This window comes from Rousettus aegyptiacus, unplaced genomic scaffold (assembly GCF_014176215.1).
Source record: "Rousettus aegyptiacus isolate mRouAeg1 unplaced genomic scaffold, mRouAeg1.p scaffold_m13_p_3, whole genome shotgun sequence".
Classification (NCBI taxonomy): Eukaryota; Metazoa; Chordata; class Mammalia; order Chiroptera; family Pteropodidae; genus Rousettus; species Rousettus aegyptiacus.
The window spans coordinates 2,385,942-2,403,712 of NW_023416306.1; the positions used below are offsets into that span (position 1 = coordinate 2,385,942).

General features: G+C 64.2%; 1 protein-coding gene across 2 annotated transcripts in view; it reads left to right on the top strand.

Moving 5' to 3' along the window:
• COL5A1 (collagen type V alpha 1 chain) overlaps positions 1-17,771 on the top strand; it is a 117,080-nt gene that overhangs the window by 32,271 nt on the left and 67,038 nt on the right. For both annotated transcript variants that reach the window (XM_016128784.2, XM_016128785.2), the window contains exons 2-7: positions 1,827-1,994; positions 6,599-6,812; positions 7,686-7,848; positions 15,729-15,860; positions 16,529-16,666; positions 17,122-17,358. In XM_016128784.2, coding sequence (XP_015984270.2) covers positions 1,827-1,994; positions 6,599-6,812; positions 7,686-7,848; positions 15,729-15,860; positions 16,529-16,666; positions 17,122-17,358 — 1,052 coding nt within the window. The remainder of the gene's footprint in view (positions 1-1,826; positions 1,995-6,598; positions 6,813-7,685; positions 7,849-15,728; positions 15,861-16,528; positions 16,667-17,121; positions 17,359-17,771) is intronic.

Below are 17,771 nucleotides of genomic sequence, written 5' to 3' on the forward strand. Positions count from 1 at the left end.
AGGCAGGGGACTGAGCACTTGGGCCCTGCTGCCTGCAGGGGCGGCGGACGGGGCCGTCCTGCATGCTTAGCCGGCCCTGCTCTCCTCACTCAGCCTGGCATGCTGGGGTGGGCGGTGGCCTGCAGGGCGCCATCGGCACCTCCCTCCGGCACCGTTCGCAGTGCCTGCCCCTCTTCCAGGCCTGGCCTCCTGAGCACAGGGCCTGTCTCGTCCGAATGAGCAGCGGGGCTGCAGGGCCACCCTCCCGGATGTGTGTGCTGAGGTCCAGGGGCAGCAGCTGGTGGAGAACCCGGCATTGGGGGTTCTTCCTCGCCTCCAAATTTGCCATCCTGTTGGAGGAGTGGGACTTCCCTCTCTGAGCAAGTCCTAGGCGTGTAAGACGCCCTCGGGGAGGAAGGCCGGTGCTGAGCTGGTGAGCTGACTGGTTAAGGGCAGAGGTCCAATGGGTGAGCTCGCGTCAGCCCTGCTATCGCGCCCAGCAGTGGGCGCCGGCTTTTCAGTAGCAGGTGTCACACTCTAACCCAAACTGGTGTGAGCATACGGACCTCCTGGCTCATGTATGCGGGCCGCCTTCAGGCACGGCTTGAGCCAGGAGCCCACTCTGTGTGGCTGGAGCCTGTCTCTGTGCAGTCCCAGAGGGGCGCTGCCCACACACCCGGGAGATGGCTGCTGCAGCTCCAGGTCATGGTCCCCAAGTGATCAGCAGAGCTGAGAGAATTCATTTGCAGAAGCAGCAGCCCCAGGAAGGAGCTTCCTTGGCCAGTCACGTGCCCACCCCGAACCAATCACCTGGGCCAGGGCAGTGTCGTGCTCTGATTGGCCAGGCGAGGCCCGGATGCCGGCGGAGGGGGCGTGGCCAGCCCTCACCCCCGCCCACCCGGGCAGGCGCGGGAACATGGCGGCTGGGCTCTCCGGCACCTCAGGGCACCCCAGGGCGGCACCCCAGGGCGGCGCCTCAGCCTCACGTGTGCTGTTGCTTTGGCTCCGAGTTTAAGTTTACTGTCCCTGCTGGGACTCCCAGGGACCTCCTGTTTACGGTGACACGAGCTGGATGTTTCTCGTGAGGCCGGCTTCCTTTGGGTCGGGCGCGTGGAGGCCTTCCTCTGCGTTCGGGTACCAGCCGATCTCTCCCGTTAACACGTGGCACCCCTGCTCTCAGGTGCTCCGGTCCTCTGGGCCACGAAACTTCCAGAAGGCGGGGCGCAGGGACCTGCTTCTAGCCTCGCTCTTGGCCCTCACTGTCTTGCGCGTAGGCGAAGGTCTTCGGGGCCCACAGAACCGGTGCTGCTGTCAGCCGCTGTGGGAAAAGCCCGTTTTAATTGGATGACGACGGCGGTATAAACCGCGTGCCCTGCTGTCCTCCTCGTCAGGCGGGAGGCACAGGTGCCCCGAAGTCGCCTGACAGGTCCTGCGCTGTCAGCGCCCCCGTCCATAAGCTGGGGCGCCCCGACACGCTGCTTCCCTCAGCAGCGCGACCTCGTCCGGCCCCTCAGCTTAGGTTTGGGGTCATTTCCCTCCGATGCTGACAACAGAAGTGTCTAGGAGCCGGGGCGGGGGCGTGTACAGTACTTCCCGCTGAGAACTGGGGAGGGAAAGGACGTCAGCACAAACTTGGGGTGCCGAGGGCATCCAGCAGAGCAGGCGGGGGTCCGCTCCTGCTTGTAGGAGCGGGGACGGGGACGGGCTGCGGGGCCGCACGTGCTTCTCCATCGCGGGCTCCCTGCTCTGGGAGCCGCGGCCGCCACGCTGGATGAGTGGGGTTCCGTCTGCCCCCCGGCACCCCACGCAGGCCCGAGGCTGAGCCGCACCTCCCCCTGTCATTTCAGCTCAGCCAGCAGATCTCCTGAAGGTTCTAGATTTTCACAACTTGCCTGACGGAATAACAAAGACGACAGGTTTTTGCACATCACGCCGATCTTCCAAAGGCCCGGATGTTGCTTACAGAGTCACGAAAGATGCCCAGCTCAGCGCGCCCACCAAGCAGCTGTACCCCGGTAAGTGACGCGCGCGCATGTGCGGGGCCGTGGGCGTGTCCCCCCTCCCGCCTCCCGCAGGGAGCGGGGCTGAGCCTGGGCGCTGTTCTGGGAGAAACGCGTGGGAAGCTTTCTAGCGAGCCAGGTCCGCGCTCGCCAGTGACAACGCCCCCGTCAGCACCCGCCCCCAGCGTGGTGCGCGGCCCCGCTGTTCCCGCACTGCCCCAGGCAGGTGTGTCCAGCTGCAGGCGGGCTGCCAGGCCTCCAGACGGAGAGGGGAAGACAGTCCCAGAGACAAGGTCGAGACAAACCTCGGGGTGGTGGGGCAGGAAGCGCTTCCAGACAGAAGCTCGACTGGGGGCAGTGACCTTGCAACCCAGGACCCGAGCGAGAGAGAGTGGGTTTTGAACGAGAACAGTCTTTTAATTACACCCCAGGGTGGGAGCCGAGACCCAGAGGCCGTGTCCTGCTTGTCCCTGTCCTGCTTGTCCCTGTCCTGCTGGTGGGCTGACTGTGACACCCCCTCCCCGCCACCCCGGTCATTTAAATGTGCTCTGGGCTCATCTGGACCTGAGCCAGTAGGTGGGGGGCTGAGAACCTCTCTCCGCTCCTCTTCCCAGTTCAGATCAGAAAGGGCCTGGGGTCGAGGGCAGGTGAACTCACCTTTCCAGGCAATCAGTAATTGTTAGAAGAAGACTGTGCCCCATCTTTTTGGCGACCTGAATGAGACGAGTAATGGTTCATCCCACGTCCCATGGGTCCCTGCAGGACACACTCCTCGGGGCCGCGTTTGCACCCCTAAACCTTTCTCCATGGCTCCGTGCTTACGGCCCTCTTAGCCTTTAAATCTGTCAGGACGTTTTGCCTTGTCTCTGAAGGCCAGGTTAGCCCGTTTCAGGAATGTCACTTCAGTGAGGACACCCAGAGGCTCCAACTCCCTTCAGATTTCTCAAGAAGCCGCCCTTTGGGCAACGCGCCACTTTGGGCTCCAACGTGCGGCCTGGACCATTGCAGGTGGAGGTCACCGTCAGGGCCCCTGGCCAGCTCCCTGTAGCATCTCGTTTTCATGCACCCACAGGAGCAGGTCTTAACCTTTGGGGACAAACACCTTTTAGCGCCATCACTGAATGCTCACTTGCACCTTTGCCCAGAATCTCCCGCTTTCTGCCCTGTGTCCCCAGTTTAGAATTCCTGTCTTAGGGAGAGTCAGGGAAAGGCTCGAGGGGGCCGACTGCCCACGACCGCAGTGACCGTGCTCGAAAACCAACACCACTGCGCCTTGCGCGCCCGGTGTCCGTTAAAGGCTGTGCTGCGGAAATAGGGTGTCCTGTCTTGGAGGGAGCCAATAGTCGGTTTGCTGACAAATACTTTAACCTGATCCTTGTCACCCAGTTCAGGGTCACGGGCACATCCAACTCACTGCGATTTGTGTCCTTATGTCCTCGTCCCCTTGCACTGTCTTGTGGCGAGACTCACAAGTCGCTCAGGTGGTGGAACGGGCCACCAACGACTTTGGAGCCGCACGAACCTGCTGTTTCTGAGCTGATGTGGGGATGGCTGGGTCCCCCTGCGGGTCCCGGAGGCTGTCAGGCGCCTCCGTGACAGGGCACCCTGTAGAGCAGTACACTGCCTTCGGTCACCAGGCTCTGATGGGACGACTCGGCCTCCTGGCCCCGCTCTCTCTCGGAACCTCTGTCGTGGCTTTGCTCTGACGCCCCTCTGCTGGGGAGCGGCCGTGTCTGGCTGTGCCGCAGATTCCAGTGTCTGCTGGGCGGGCACGGAGGACGGGACGCTGAGGTCAGGTGGCCACAGCGAGGCCGGGGGCCGGCGGCCCTTCCTCCATTCTCGTGTCGAGGATTGGGGTCCTTTCCCTGCTTTGTTCCCCCTGGGAATTTCGGGGCTGCTGAGACTCTCTGTTCAGGCTCGAGGCAGGGGTTGGATATGATGAGGTCCCCTGGCCCCCTCGCCCTTACCCTGGGTCTTCTCTCTGTGGTGGCCTTGGGCTCCAGAATCAGCTCCGTGCCACAGGGCACCCTGTGCAGCAAGTGTTGGCTCTCGTAGGATCCAGTTTAATAGTGTGTGTACTTATTAAGCTTCTCCTGTGTACACGAGGCGCCTCGTGCCCTGGGACCTCAGCAGAGGTAAAAAGGAAACGACAGGAGGAGGTGACCGGGCCTCTTGCCCGGCCTGGCCCAGCTGCCACTTCTTTCTGGGGAGTAAAGTGCACGCTGTGGGGCAGCGCCCTGTTCTGCAGACATTGCGGGTGAGGAAGCGCGTCAGGGTCCCAGCCCGTGTCGTGATGGGAACAGTCCGTCTCGGGTGACAGTGAATCCAGCGTCGTTTCGCCAGGACAGAGGTTGATGTTAGTTCATCGTAGTTCACGCTTCTTGGTCACCTGAGCTGGGGAACCTCGTTCCCGCAGAGGTTCATGGCCTGGGAAAGACATCGTCCCAAGCTGGGGAGATGGGGGCCGTGGTCCGAGGCGGGCGTCACGCGGGAGGAAGTGAATGCTCTCAGTCCCACTCTTCATCACTTAAGACGGGGCAGTGACAGCAGTGGCCTGGCATTGTCACAAGCGGGGGACGGGCAGGCGACCCTTTGAAATGAGAGCCAGGAAGTCACCAACTCGGGTGACAGTCGTGCAGTCCACCCTGGGCGTGCACAGTGAGCTCTGAGATGCCTCAGGTCACATACACCCTGGGCCCCTCGGTGCCCATTCACCCTCTAGGGACCAGAAGGGGCCACCAAGGTCCTGCTGCTGGCCTGTGGCCGGGAGCTCCCCCTGGGGCCTGCACAGCAGGTCCTGCTCTCTCCGTGGGTGGTACAGTTAAGGCTGCGACCTCCACGCCTCCTTTGCAAACAACATTTGGAGGGACAGTGTGAAGCCGATGGCTGTGACAATAGATCGCCTCAGCAGACCCCTTCCCAAAGAAACGCCTCCCGTCCTGAAATGGAAGTAGCCAGAGTCGGATCCTCAAAAAAAGTGTCCTTTCCTCAGCTGATGGCCATGCTGGCCATCTCCACCTGCCACCTGGAGCTGTCCCCAGCCCTGGGGAATGGAGGCCTCGAACTGTCCCCCTGGGCAGGGCCAGGCCATGACACTGAGTGCAGCCAACAGACCCTGGCATCCAACTCGTTAACACAGGTGCCGACACCTGGCTGGGCACCTAGGCCCTTCCCTGTCAGCACTTGTCAGCACCTGTCAGGGGGCCCATGGGGTAGACATTTCAGTCACCTCTGTCTCAGCCTCAAGACCTCAGACGGCCCTGCGAGCTGGCCTTTGGGGGCCTGCTCGCTTTCACTGTTGGGAGCAGCTGTGGCCCCCTCTCGCCCTCACCCCGGGTCCTACCGAGGATGCAGCAGGCAGTTTTCTCCTCCACCCCTCGGAAGTCTTAGGGTGCCCTTGGCTGGGGGCCCTTGTAGGTGCCCTCGTCACCAGCTCTGCATCCTGCTCCCACCTCCAGAAGCAGAGCGGCCTGGCTGCGTAATGATTCCGCCAGCAGAGGGCGCCCATGGCCGGTTTCCTTGTCGGAGGCGCTGGCCCAGCTCCACCACCCACGGGGCCTGGCCTTCTGGGGCCCGCTGGTCGACCTTGCTGCTGCTCTAAAGCAGGAGAGGCTCTGATGATGGATTCTCCCTCACCCGGCCCCGAGCCAGACCCACAGCTCTGTGCAACGGGCCTGGGCGTGAGGGTGCAGCCGCAGGCCTGCCTCGCCCCCACCCAGCGTGTGCACCCAACACCTCTGGGTGCCGCTTCTCCCGGCCCGTCGGGCATGTCGAGGTGGGCCGAGCGGTTCTGGCTGGCTTGACCGTGCATGGATCGGCCCCCAGGCTCTCGGCAGAACTGCAGGTTCCATGAGGTGGCAGGAGAACTGCTGACTTCACCCCTGGGATCAATGGGGAGGCGGGGTGGGGCAGGCCCGGGCACCTGCAGCCACTGGGTCCGGCTTCCAGTGAGCTCAGGGGTTTCTGGCCGGTGCTGCAGGCCTGTGGGCACGACAGGGCTTCTCCCTTCTTCCTTTTTGCCTTTCTTTCTTTCCTTCTCTCTCTCTCTCGTTCTAATCTAGATTGAAGTCTTTTGATTCCTTTCTCTTTTAACCCTGTTTCGATGCCAGCCAGGAAATGACAGGCCGTGCAGTTGCAGTTGGACGCTGTGCCTGCTGCCCGCCCCCCCGACACCTCCCTCCGGAGGGCACTGTAGACACACACTCTGCTAGGCACGGCCTTAGGCACCAAGGAGGGGCCCCAGGCGCATCTGACACAGCCCCTGGCCATAGGAAGCTCCCGTTCTAGAAGGTTCTAATTAGGGTTTACATGCAGTTGTGTTGAGTGTGGGACCTGAGCAGACAGCACGGAGGGCTCACAGCTGGAAGGGCCTGTCAGCTCTGCGTTTGAACTGGGCCCTGGCGGGGCTAGGCTCGCACAGGTGGTGAGAGGGAGGCGGGGCTGCAGGAGCCATCTGACCGGGGGCAGCTGTCTGACCAGGGCAGCTGTGTGGCAGCTTGCTGCGGGCTGCCCTGTGCTGCCAGGTTGCCAGGCCCCTGAGCCGGCCCGTTGGCAGAGAGCAGTCGGGGGCACGTCCGGGGCCTTCCCGACTGCCGTCTGACCGCCGTCCTCTGTTCCAGCGTCTGCGTTCCCCGAGGACTTCTCCATTCTCACCACTGTGAAAGCCAAGAAGGGCAGCCAGGCCTTCCTGGTCTCCATCTACAACGAGCAGGGCATCCAGCAGGTCGGCCTGGAGATGGGCCGCTCTCCGGTCTTCCTGTACGAGGACCACACAGGGAAGCCGGGGCCGGAAGACTACCCGCTGTTCAGGGGCATCAACCTGTCGGACGGCAAGTAAGTGGGCGCCGCCGGGCAGCCCGGTCCCCCTCCGTCTGGAGGGTCCCGCTGGCCAGGCAGGGGCTGTGACGGCAGCTGCCGAGACGCCCGCAGGTGGACGGCAGGGCGAGCGAGCACTGGGCTTGGAGTCCCGAGAGCCCAGATCGCTCTCCGTGGCTCTTGGGAGTCCCCCTTCTCCCTGGGCCTCCATCGCCTTTCATAAAACGCACCGAGGTGCATCACTGCTGCTCTTAGCGTCAGGGGCAGAGGGCCACGTGGTCAGTCTCCCGTGACTCAGAAAGGGCCCGAGGAAGCCCAGGGCACCGAGTCATTAGGTGTGGGAGCGAATATTGAAACAAGGCGGGGCTTTCCAGAGTCGTGCTGCGTGCACCCCTAAACCGCGATATCTTGGAAGTGGCTGATGTGTCCGAGGCCGCGTGCAGTGAACCCCCGGGGCGCGACCCTGCGTTTCTCACTGAGCGTTTCACGCGCACCCCTCGGTTCCGCTGTCACCCGCCACACTCGGTGTCCGGCAGCCTGCGGTTTGCCGTTGGGGGCCCAGACAGGCCGCACGCGGCAGAACCGCGTGTCTCCCTGCACTTGAGCCGCTGGCGGACCAGCTCCGGGTTCAGGGTTTGCGTGCGGGGCTTCCTCGTGAGCTCGTGGGTCCAGACGGCTGGGCTCGTCTCAGAGACGGGCAGCCCGAGGCTTCTGGGGGTGGAGCGCCTGTCACGGAGCACGCGGTGTGGCTGGGAGCTGCGCCCAGACGTGCCTGGGTGCAGAGAACTAGCACAGCTTCCTCGGGTCGCGGGCGCCGTGCAACGGCCGCCTGTCCTGGCGTTCCGTGACAGGCGCTCCCTCCGCCCGCCTGGGCTGTCCGTTTCTGTACAGGTGGCACAGAATCGCACTCAGCATCCACAAGAAGAACGTCACCTTGGTCCTGGACTGTAAAAAGAAGGCCACTAAATTCCTCGGCCGCAGCGACCACCCCATTATCGACGTCAACGGCATCATCGTGTTTGGCACCCGGATCCTGGACGAGGAAGTGTTCGAGGTAAGCAGGAAAGGCAGGCCGTCCCACGTGCCACCTGGTGCCACCTGGGGCAGACGCTGGCGAGCACTCGCTGCTCAGAGGGGGCCTCTGTGCCTGTCCCAGTGGGTGATTGTGGCCTGTGGCACTGGAGGGGTCACCCGAGGGCAGCAGTGGCTGCCTTCGTCCAAGGGGCTGACATCCGTGTTGGAGGTGTTGGGGGCCAGCTGGGGAAGACAGGGGGCTTCAGGGAACTGTGGCCCGAGGCTGGTGGAAGCATGCAGACTCCTGCCTCGGACATCCGAGGGCCATCCCGGGATGAGGGCCAGCTGCCCTCCGGGTGGACGCAGAGGGCAGAGCTCGGCCAGCGAGTGGAGCCTCCTCAGGAGGGCGCGGGCTGCCATGACTCGGGGTGCTACCATGCCAGCCGGGGAGAGGCCTCGGGCGCTGGGCAGAGCAGCCCGGGGAGCCTGCGCTTCCACCCGCAGAGCTCGGGTTTCTCTCTGTCATATTCGGGGTTCAGTGTGAGGTGGTGCTGGTGAACTGCGCGTCCAGATGTAGGTGACCGCCGCAGGTGCCCGGCGAGTACGTCGGAGCCACCGGAGCCTGAGCCAGTGCCGACGTCTAGGCCCGCGCCCCAAGGGGCTGTGGCAGTGGGCTTGCGGGGGGTCCTGGAGCCCGCATTCCAGGCGGCACTTCAGGGACCCGTGTTCCCCGTGCTGGGGCCAGGTGCCGACCAGGGCCCTCCGGGGCCTGCCTGCCATTACGTAATTGGGCTCGTGGAGGGAGATTCGCCCCACGGCTCAAGTGTGTTTGGAAGCTGCTGGGCTGGGTGGTCTCTGAGGGCTCCCCAGCTCTCGGCTTCCATCCCCGGGGTCCCCAGAGTCAGGACAAAACAGGCAGCATTTCTTCCTAGAGTCCCCGTGAGCCAGCGCGAGGCCCCCGGACTCGCTCACGCACTTGGCTGTGCGCGGCCCGCCCTCTGCCCCACCAGCCCCCGCTTTGCCAGTGCTCACGCCCGGGGTGGGGTCCCCGGTCCGTGCCTGCGCCTGGCAAGTGGGGTCCGCTGCGCTGGATGGGTGTCGGCCGGACCCCAAGCCCTGCTGTGGGCACCGTAGGGGAGAGAGCGCGTGCTCACTGCTCCATGCTACCTTAATGGCGGTGGCTGCCGACGGAGAGGGCGGGCTGACCAGCTGGCCCTGAGCCTTGGAGCACATGGGGGGAGTGACATCCCGAAGCCGCCTCCCTGTAGGCCGTGCTGGGGACATGGGGCAGAGCCATGAGACGAGTCCTTGGGGCCACTCCCCGGGCTGCGGGCCGCACTCTCGCGGGCTGAGTGTGGCCTTGGGCACATCGCTCTGATGTGTCTGAGCCTCGGCTGCTCCCTCTGTAAGATGTGGCAGAAATGACATGAGGACGACTACAACACGCACCGTCACCCTACCCTCCTCGTTCTCGACAAGTGTCAGCCGCCGTCCTGGACATCAGTCCAGTCGGAGCAGGTGGAGATGCGGGATGCAGCCCAGCCGGCCTGACGTGGGTGGCCACGGAGGGGTCAGGACAGCCGCCTCTGCGTGAGTGGGGGAGGGCGGGGCGCTGCTGTGAGGGCCACATCTATGGCCCTGCCCGCCTGGGGCTCTCGTGCAGGTGTCCGGGACAGCCGAGCCTCGGGACAGCGGGCTGGGCTGACGCCTGGATCCCAGCGGCACTGCCAGTGTCCGTAAGTGGCGGAGACACACCTCTGAGCGCCCAGAGACCCAGGATGAACTGGGGGACAACCGGGGCCGTCCTTGGCCAGGCAGGAGGCGGCTCCGGGCTCTCCTGGGGCGGCTGGCAGAGACAGATGGAGTTTTTGCTCGGCAGGCCTCTTGCTGGTGGGAGGAGCCAGGTGAAGCAGGCGGCGTTGGTGAGCCCTAAGACTCAGTTATGGAACGCGGCACCAGCGACGGTGCCTTGAGGGGTGTTGGGGCTTAGCGGGGCTCGCCTGTGATGCGCTCGGCTCACCAGCCTGCTCAAGGAGCCAGGGCTGCTGACGCCACCGCGGCCCACGTTCCCTTCGGTGGAAGTTCTGGATAGGGAGGCGGGAAGGTGTGCTGACGCGTGCCCACGTGTGCCGACGTGTGCCGACGTGTGCCTGTGCCGAGGCCGGCAGCGTGTGGCAGGTTTGGATCGATTTATCGTGCGGGTGCTTTTCTGTGTTGGGCCACATCTTAGTCACTTCTAGTGCCTTTTTTGTGCTCATGGTGTGCCTTTTTTTGGAAAGATTCAGGAAAAAAGCTTTATCTATCAGGATTCCAAAGCAAGTGCTGTCTCCTCGGTTTTCTAACGGAGGCAGAGAGGCCGTTTGCCCCTGAGCACAAGTACACGGGGAGCCCGTGGGGGGAGAGGGCAGGCTGGCTCGGGCCCCAGCCCTACCGTTTGCCAGCCGTGCGGTCTTGGCTGAGCTTCCCAGCCTGTCTGCGACTCAGTGGCCCCATTTAATAAACGGGGACCATAACAGTACTTCCCTCATGTTGTGTGGGTGGGGACGTGCATACACGTGGCTCCCGGCCAGCATTCCCTAACTGGTCCCTATTGTTGGTATGTATCGGAAACAATTTATAAACAGTTAATCCTGAGCGAGATGAGTCTCCAATTGAACAGCCCGCTTTCTCCTCTGCTTGTCTCCCGGGGCGGCCGGAGGTGGGCGGGCTTCCGACAGAGACGGCAGGCCAGGAGTCCCTCCAGAGTTCTGGAGGGCTTTCCGCCCCCCCCGCCCCCCACCCCCGCATGGCATTCGATTTGGGGAGAGTGGCTGCCAGGAAGTGGGGTTCGTGGGCCGCGAGCCGTTCTGAAGGCGCCGTGTTCCAGGCCCTGGCCTTTCCTGGCCGTCAGCTGTGTGCACGCCAGACGATGCGACCAGCAGCCATGCGAGCCCCTCCGTGGTCCCGGGCCATCTTTTTTTTCTCTCTTTTTAAGTCTTTTCTTTGCTTTTGTCCTCGTCCTCGTAGGGCAACGATAAAGTCGGGTGCTTGGCCTCATATTCCCAGCCACACTTCATCTTGCCTCGAGTGAGACGATTTTTATTTCTCTTGAATTTAAAGTGACGTAACTCCTGACCTTCCCACAGAGGCCAAGTAACAACATTGCGTTGTAACCACTTGGAGGGGCCGGCACGTTGACACCGATTCCCCTGGCAGCCCGTCCTTCCCCTTGTCAGGGGCCAGTTTGTCCCGAGGCCGGGGGAGCTGGGAGGGCTCTGGGGAGCTGGTGGAGGGCCAAGTCACCCTGCACCATGGAGTGTGCAGACACGCAGCAGGTCCCATGTGGAGACGGTGCCGGAGAATCTGCCGGCGGGGTGGCTCTGTGGGCTCTCCCAAGGCTGCGCCTGGCCCCCCCCACCCCCCGCCCCGACCAGCCCCAGGATGCTTCGTGAGGTAGATCTTATTATTCTCTTTACATGTGCACAGAACCAGGCTGGACAGAGTAAGTGACGTCCTTAAAACCCCACGGCTGGTGACAGAGGGCTTCAGTGCCCAGGCCACTGCCGGCCAGCAGCGCCTCGGCCCTCTGTGGTAGTGCCACGGTCTGCGCCCCTTGCTCGGTGGCGCTTGTTCCAGAGTGCATGTCCCCACGCCCGTGGTCGGCCCGGCCCACACGGGCTTGCTGCTCTGCAAGTCCAGAGGCGGGGGAGGTGGCTTCACTCATGTGCTGCCCAGGCGACCAGTGTCTGTGGCTGGGCTGTTTAGCTCAGTGTCCAGGGCCCCACAGCCGACAAAGGATGTGAGTCCCACGCCATTCACGGAACCGCACGGGCTCTCGGGGAGGCAGGCCTGTCCGCCCGGCCCCCGCCCTGGCTCTGCTGCTCCGCCCCTCGGCTGAGAGGAAGCGTCCGCGCTCTGAGTTCACTAAACCAGTCCCTGAGGCACTGCAGCCAGCGTCCGGTCTGATGAGGCTCGACTGGACCATCCCCCTCCCTGCCCCGGTCCCCTTGTGAGCAGACCCACCCTAGACACCCTCGAGCGGTAGGGGCTAGAGGAGCAGGTGAGAACTGGACGGGTCGGCAGGGGCGTGGAGTGGGGGCAGTCGCAGAGGGAGACCGGGGAGGCGGGACCTGGGGACAGCAGGAAGTGGCTTCCTGCCACGTGGAGGTAGTTCTTTGACGCTTGCCTGGGCAGTGTTGGACTCACTGTCGGACTTTGCCGGGTCCCGAGCATGCTGGAGACAGCGAGCCCTGGGCCATCGTGTGACTCGTGGGTGACGGGATCACAGCCGGATTTTAAATGTGATCTGTCTGGGCCACGGGAGCTCGAGCAGGGGATTCAGGTCGGCTTCTGTGTGCGGAGTCACCCAGGGTGTCAGGACCTGTCGTGGAGGGGGCCTGGTGTCCCCGGGCACTGCGCTGGCCACGTCCAGCAGAGGCAGCTGTGCCGGGCGGACAGCGGTGGTTTGTGCCTCCGCACGTCCGGGCCCTGTGCACGTGGGCGCTGACTCCACTTCTCGTGGGGAACGCAGTCTCTCTCCGGCTCCTGTTTGCAGAGGTGGGCGGGCTCCGTGCTCCCACAGCCTGGCCCCCGAGTGGCTGCCCGTGTCCGCAGGGCAGAAGCTGTACCCGGCATCTCTCTGGGAGCCCATCTGGGTGTCACCAGCTGGGACGCAGGCCCGGGTGTGCTGGCCCCCCCTGCCGCCGTCCTCCCTCTGTCCCCCGAGAGCTGAGCTGGGGGCTCCACACCCTCTCTAAGTCCCGGTCATGGGGCCTTACTCATTCTGGCCGCCTTCCGCAAGGGGTGCCGGCTGTGGCCGGAGCCCGCTGGCGGCAGGAAGGTCCATCCCTCCTCTCGGCTTTGCGCCATGGGCAGCACACTGGCCGGCCACCCCTCCCGCAGCCTTGGACAGGAAGCGTTTGTCCCCTGAAGTCATCTGCGTGTCCTCCTTTACGAGTGTGAAGTGTGCCAGCTAAAATTAGGCTACAGAGTCACAGGAGAAGCCAAGCGCAGGGCTCCCCGGGGCCTGCTGGGTTGGGGTGGTGGGTGGGGGGGGCGGGGCTGGCTGCCCACATTGGAGCAACGCAGTGCTCAGGGGCACGGGAGAGGGAGCGAGGCGCGGCAGCAGGAGCGGCGCCTCCCTCGCTGGGGCCTGGGCCGTCGCCCGTCTGCCCAGTCCCCAAGGTGGCGAAGCTCTCCGACGAAAACCGCAGTTTCCCTAGCTCGTGACAGAAGCCCCCGCTGGATGAAATCTCATGTCGGAAAAGGCAGAACTGAATCTCTCAGCAAAATGCGCCTGCCTCAGCCAGGGCCAGGGACAGCGTGCGTTCTCCTGCGTCCCAGGGGCCGACGGCCCCTCAGGCCGCCCAGCCCGTCCGCGGCAGGGAGATGGACCGCTGATTGCTGCTCCCAGGCGTTGAGGCGGCAGAGGGCAGTGGCCACGATGACACTCGGCATAGTCGTGGACGCTTCTAGCAGCTCAGCAGAGCTCTACTGGCCTGGCAGGGCAGAAACGAGGCGCGTAAAGGGAGGAAACAGTCGTCGTGGGGACGAGGGACAGCGCGGGCACAGCGGGCACCTGCTGCTCTGGGCAGGCGGTTGGGGCCACCACGGGGCGAGCTGCACGGGGCCTCCCGGTCTGGAGTTGCCACTTAGAGCCAAACCGAGAGATTGAAGGGCTTGGCATGGGGATCGAGGCGTGGAGCCAAGTGTGGCCTGTGTTCACGGGGCGGGGGAGCCAGGGCCTGGGCCCACCGAGGGCTGCCTGCGTGAAGTGGCAGTGTCGTTTGTCAGAGCTGGGAGCCCAAGGTTGTCACGTGCGCAGGGCACAGCACTCGAACTCAAAGGGAACCAGGCAGTCTGGTGCAGGGGCTGCAGGGGTGACCTGCAGCCCACTCTGTGCCCCTCGGACAGGGACCCTCTGTGAGCCTTCGTCCATGCGTCTGTGGAACGGGGAGAGAGGAGAAAGGAGCCCGCGGTCCCATCCTGGAGAGGCCGCGGGGACAGCCGAGGGCTCGTCCGGGGCGCCCGAAGGCGAGGACGAGAAGTCAGCCATGTCCAGAGGCGCCATGAGCAGCAACGTGGAACACCGGGGTGGCATGGGGCAGTGCACAGGGTCTGTGCCAGCTGCTGTGGGGGGACGCAGTCCAGGCTCCCCGGTGTCACCCCTGAGCCCTCGAGGCCAGCGGCCAGAGGCCATCACATCTCTTCACCTTCTCCCTCAGGTCAAGGGCAGAGCCTCTCTGTTTGTTCCCATCCGGATATGGATCCCCGGGAGAGGGGGCTCCCTGGTGGTGGCTGCGGGACCCCTGGCTGGAGAAGGGTCCCGAGGCCGCGTTTGGTCTCAGCGAGAAGCAGTGCAGAGGGAGACGAGCTCCCTGCGGGAGCCGCACGGGCGTCGAGCATCCCTGGCCCGAAGTGCGAGGCCAGGCAGCTGGCCCGTTAGGGTTCTGGCCTTGCGGCGCCTCTCGGTGCAGGGGCCGTTTCTCTGCCCGGCCCACAGGGTGTGCAGGACGGTGGGGGAGGCCAGCGTCCCCTGTGGCCGAACAGGGACACAGGCTCCCGGAGGCCACGTCCTGTCTGGGGTCACCGGGCTGGTGGACAGCTGGAGTGGACAGTCTCGCCCGTGCCCCCGTGCCTCAGAGAGAAGCTCGTCGGCTCTGACCTGCTGTGTCAGCAGGAACGGAAGGGTGCCCCGGGGACGGGGGGGGCGCCTTCCAGGGGCTGCCTCTGGCTCGAAGCGTGCGGCAGCAGCTCGGGCGAAGGCAGGGAGGGGCCCTTGCCAGTCCTGGCTGCGCCTCTGGGGGTTCTGAACTCCTGTGCCTCAGTTTCCCCTTCTCCACCATGGGGGAAGGTGGCTAGAACCCCGCCCTCAGAGAAGGGCACCCACAGAACAAACGAGCACTTTTTGTGGTGTGAACACCGCTGAAGGGTTTGGTGGGGAAGGTGATTTTATCTGGGTGCAGGCGTGTGCAGTGGGGCGCGGCCCAGGGGCCAGGGGGCTCGTAGGTCCCTGCGGCCGGCTGGCCACGGTCCCGCGCTTAGTCTGCTGCAGTGTGGGGAGTGGGCCGCAGACGGGAGGCGAGCCGGGGCGGCTGAGGGCCGGGTTGGCGCGAGCGTGGCCTCGCTGGGTGCCTGGTGCTGGGCTGGCGCCCTGGGACCCCGCGACACATGTGCGGGGCACATCCAGTGGTCACAGGTGCCTCCCAAAGGTACCCGCCCAGCTTCCTCTCCCTTCCAGTAACTGCATTTGGAAAACATACAGTCAGATGTCAAGCTGCCAGTCGACAGGAGAAAATATTTTATTTGAATTGGATGAAATTTGAACTACAAGTCATGTTGCTAAATAAATATGTGGTTTTGATGTGGTTCTCTTCTGCTGGAGAGTTTGAAACATGAGCCAGGAGCCTCTGACATCCAGAGGGAGGAGTGGGCTGGGGGAGGGAGGGAGGGAGGGAGTAAGAGAATGAGAGAGAGACGGAGAAGGAGGCAGCTTGGCAGCCCTGCTGCTCCAGGGAGATGGAGAATGACAACTTGGAGAGGGAAGCTCTGCGTTAGGTGCTGGAGTGGGTGGGTGGTGGGCAGATGATGGATGGATGGATGGGTGGATGGTAGAAGGGTGGTGGACGGATGGTGGACGGATGGTGGACGGATGGGTGATGGATGGATGGATGGATGGATGATGGACGGATGGATGGACGGATGGATGGATGGATGGATGGATGGATGGATGGATGGATGGTGGACGGATGGTGAGTAGATGGACGGATGGTGAGTGGATGGACAGATGGGTGATGGGCGAGCATGCCAACTGGCCTTGAGTGGCTCTGGGCAGCAGTGGGTGTCCGAGGACAGGCTTCTCCTCTCAAGTGCCGGGCGGCTCCCGGGTCCCCAGGTGGGTCCCTGTGAGCCACGTGTTCAAGGGCTTTTATCCTTGTCCAGGGCGACATCCAGCAGCTACTCTTCGTCTCAGACCACCGGGCGGCCTACGATTACTGCGAACACTACAGCCCCGACTGTGACACTGCCGTCCCCGACACCCCGCAGTCCCAGGACCCCAACCCAGATGAATACGTGAGTCGGCTCGGGCCGGTTGCTGGCGGGGGCCGTGGGGCTGGCCGGCGGGGTGCGGGCGGAGGAACACAGAAGCCGTGGGACCCTTGTGGATTGATCCACAAACGATGTTTGCCGAGGACCGTTTTCTTTAAGCTTCAGAGGGGTTTTTGATGATGAGAGTGAGGTGCCTCTCCTACCTGATGGCTCATGACCTAGGCTGGGTGTCTGAGCGCAGATGCCACAGGTGCCCTTGGGGGGGGGCTGTCTTGGAGGTTGCCAGGCAGGAGGGCAGCGAGCGCTGTTCCCTGCAGAGGGCAGGTCCTCTGACCTCCAGAGTGGCAGTGACTGTGAAGAGCATCCTGAGTGGCAGGAGCGTTGCCAGCACAGTCTGTGGGTTCTGGTCCTCTGGTCCTCAGGTTCTGATGAGGACGGATGTCTTAGGACTCAAGTTTCTTGGGGACCTGGATGGGCCTCCCCGTTTCCTCCCTTGGCTTTCTCACGGTGTCAGCTCAGCTTCTCGAGGCGTGCAGAGGGGGGAAGGAGCGCAGTCAGGCCGCACGGGGCGCGTCCTGCAGCCGGGCCTGGCTCTCCGGTGTCCCCGCGTCCCGGCCGAGCCCAGAGCGTGGAGAGGAAAGCAGGCTGGTCCCCCAATGGCCCCTTTTCCTCACACGCCCCATCTCCTGCAGTACCCAGACGGAGAAGGGGAAGGCGAGACCTATTACTACGAGTACCCCTACTATGAGGACCCCGACCACCCGAACAAGGAGCCCACGCCCACCAAGGAGCCTGTGGAAGCTGCTAGGGAGACCACAGAGGTTGCCGAGGTCTGGGCGGGCAGGCTGCTGGTCCCTGGAGGCCACGGGGCGCGGGGCGGTGGGACGGGAAGAAACCGTGGCCACCGTGAGTGTAGGATGTGAGGAGGCTGGAGGCGGCGGGGAGAAGCTCTGTTGGGAAGCAAGGGGCTGGGTGACAGACGCTCGTACGTGCTTCGTGCTTAGGGGCGAGCTGGGCAGGGACTCTCTGTGGTGAGGTGTGACGCCCAGGGCACAGTCCCCTCCCACAGGATGTCCCGGAGACCAGAGCACATTGCCCGAGGTTGGGAGTGTTCTCGTGCTTTGGGGGGTTTCTGTCCATCCCGAGCACCCCCGGGCCAAGGCGGCCACGCCTGAAGCCCATGTCTGGCTGAGGGACCCACGCTTCGCCACGGAGGAACCCCGAGACCTGGGTGCGTCCATGCCGGCCCTCTCCCCAGCCCTGCCTCTCTCTGCCCGGCTCTTAGGCGGCGACCCTGCCCCCCACGGTAGCCCCTCCAGTGCCCGACACCAGCGAGGGGGCCGGGAAGGAGGACCCCGGCATAGGGGACTACGATTACGTGCCCAGTGAGGACTACTACACGCCGCCCCCTTACGAGGACCTCAGCTACGTGGAGGGCCTGGAGGACCCCGACCACCCCCCCGACCACGGCCCTGGGGCCGGAGTTCCCACCAGCACGGCTGGCACCTCCAACGGCTCCAACGTAAAGCTCTCCTCCTGAGTGGGCTTGTCTGGGGCAGGCGGACCCCTGGGTGGCCCCTGCTCCCCCGGGAGGCCGAGCGGGGCTGGGGCCGCTGACTGCTGGGTCGATCCCTCGTCAGCATCTCATGTGCCACGTGGGCCCTGCCCACAGGCCTCCCGGGGCTCAGGCTGGGGGGCAGGGGGATGGATGACCTCAGTGTGCTGGCAGACGGTGTCTCTGTCTGTGGCCTGGGAGGGGTCAGGCTGGACAGGTACACAGCTGGGCGTCTGGACAAGCAGAGAGACGTGAGGAGGGAGGTCCCGATGTGGGTTTTCTTGAAGTCTCTGCCAGTGACTGTGGAAGGTGACGTCCCCTCTCGCCATCTCTGTTCTCGTTTACGAGGAGGCACTAATGCGCCCGCCCCCGGGTCGGGT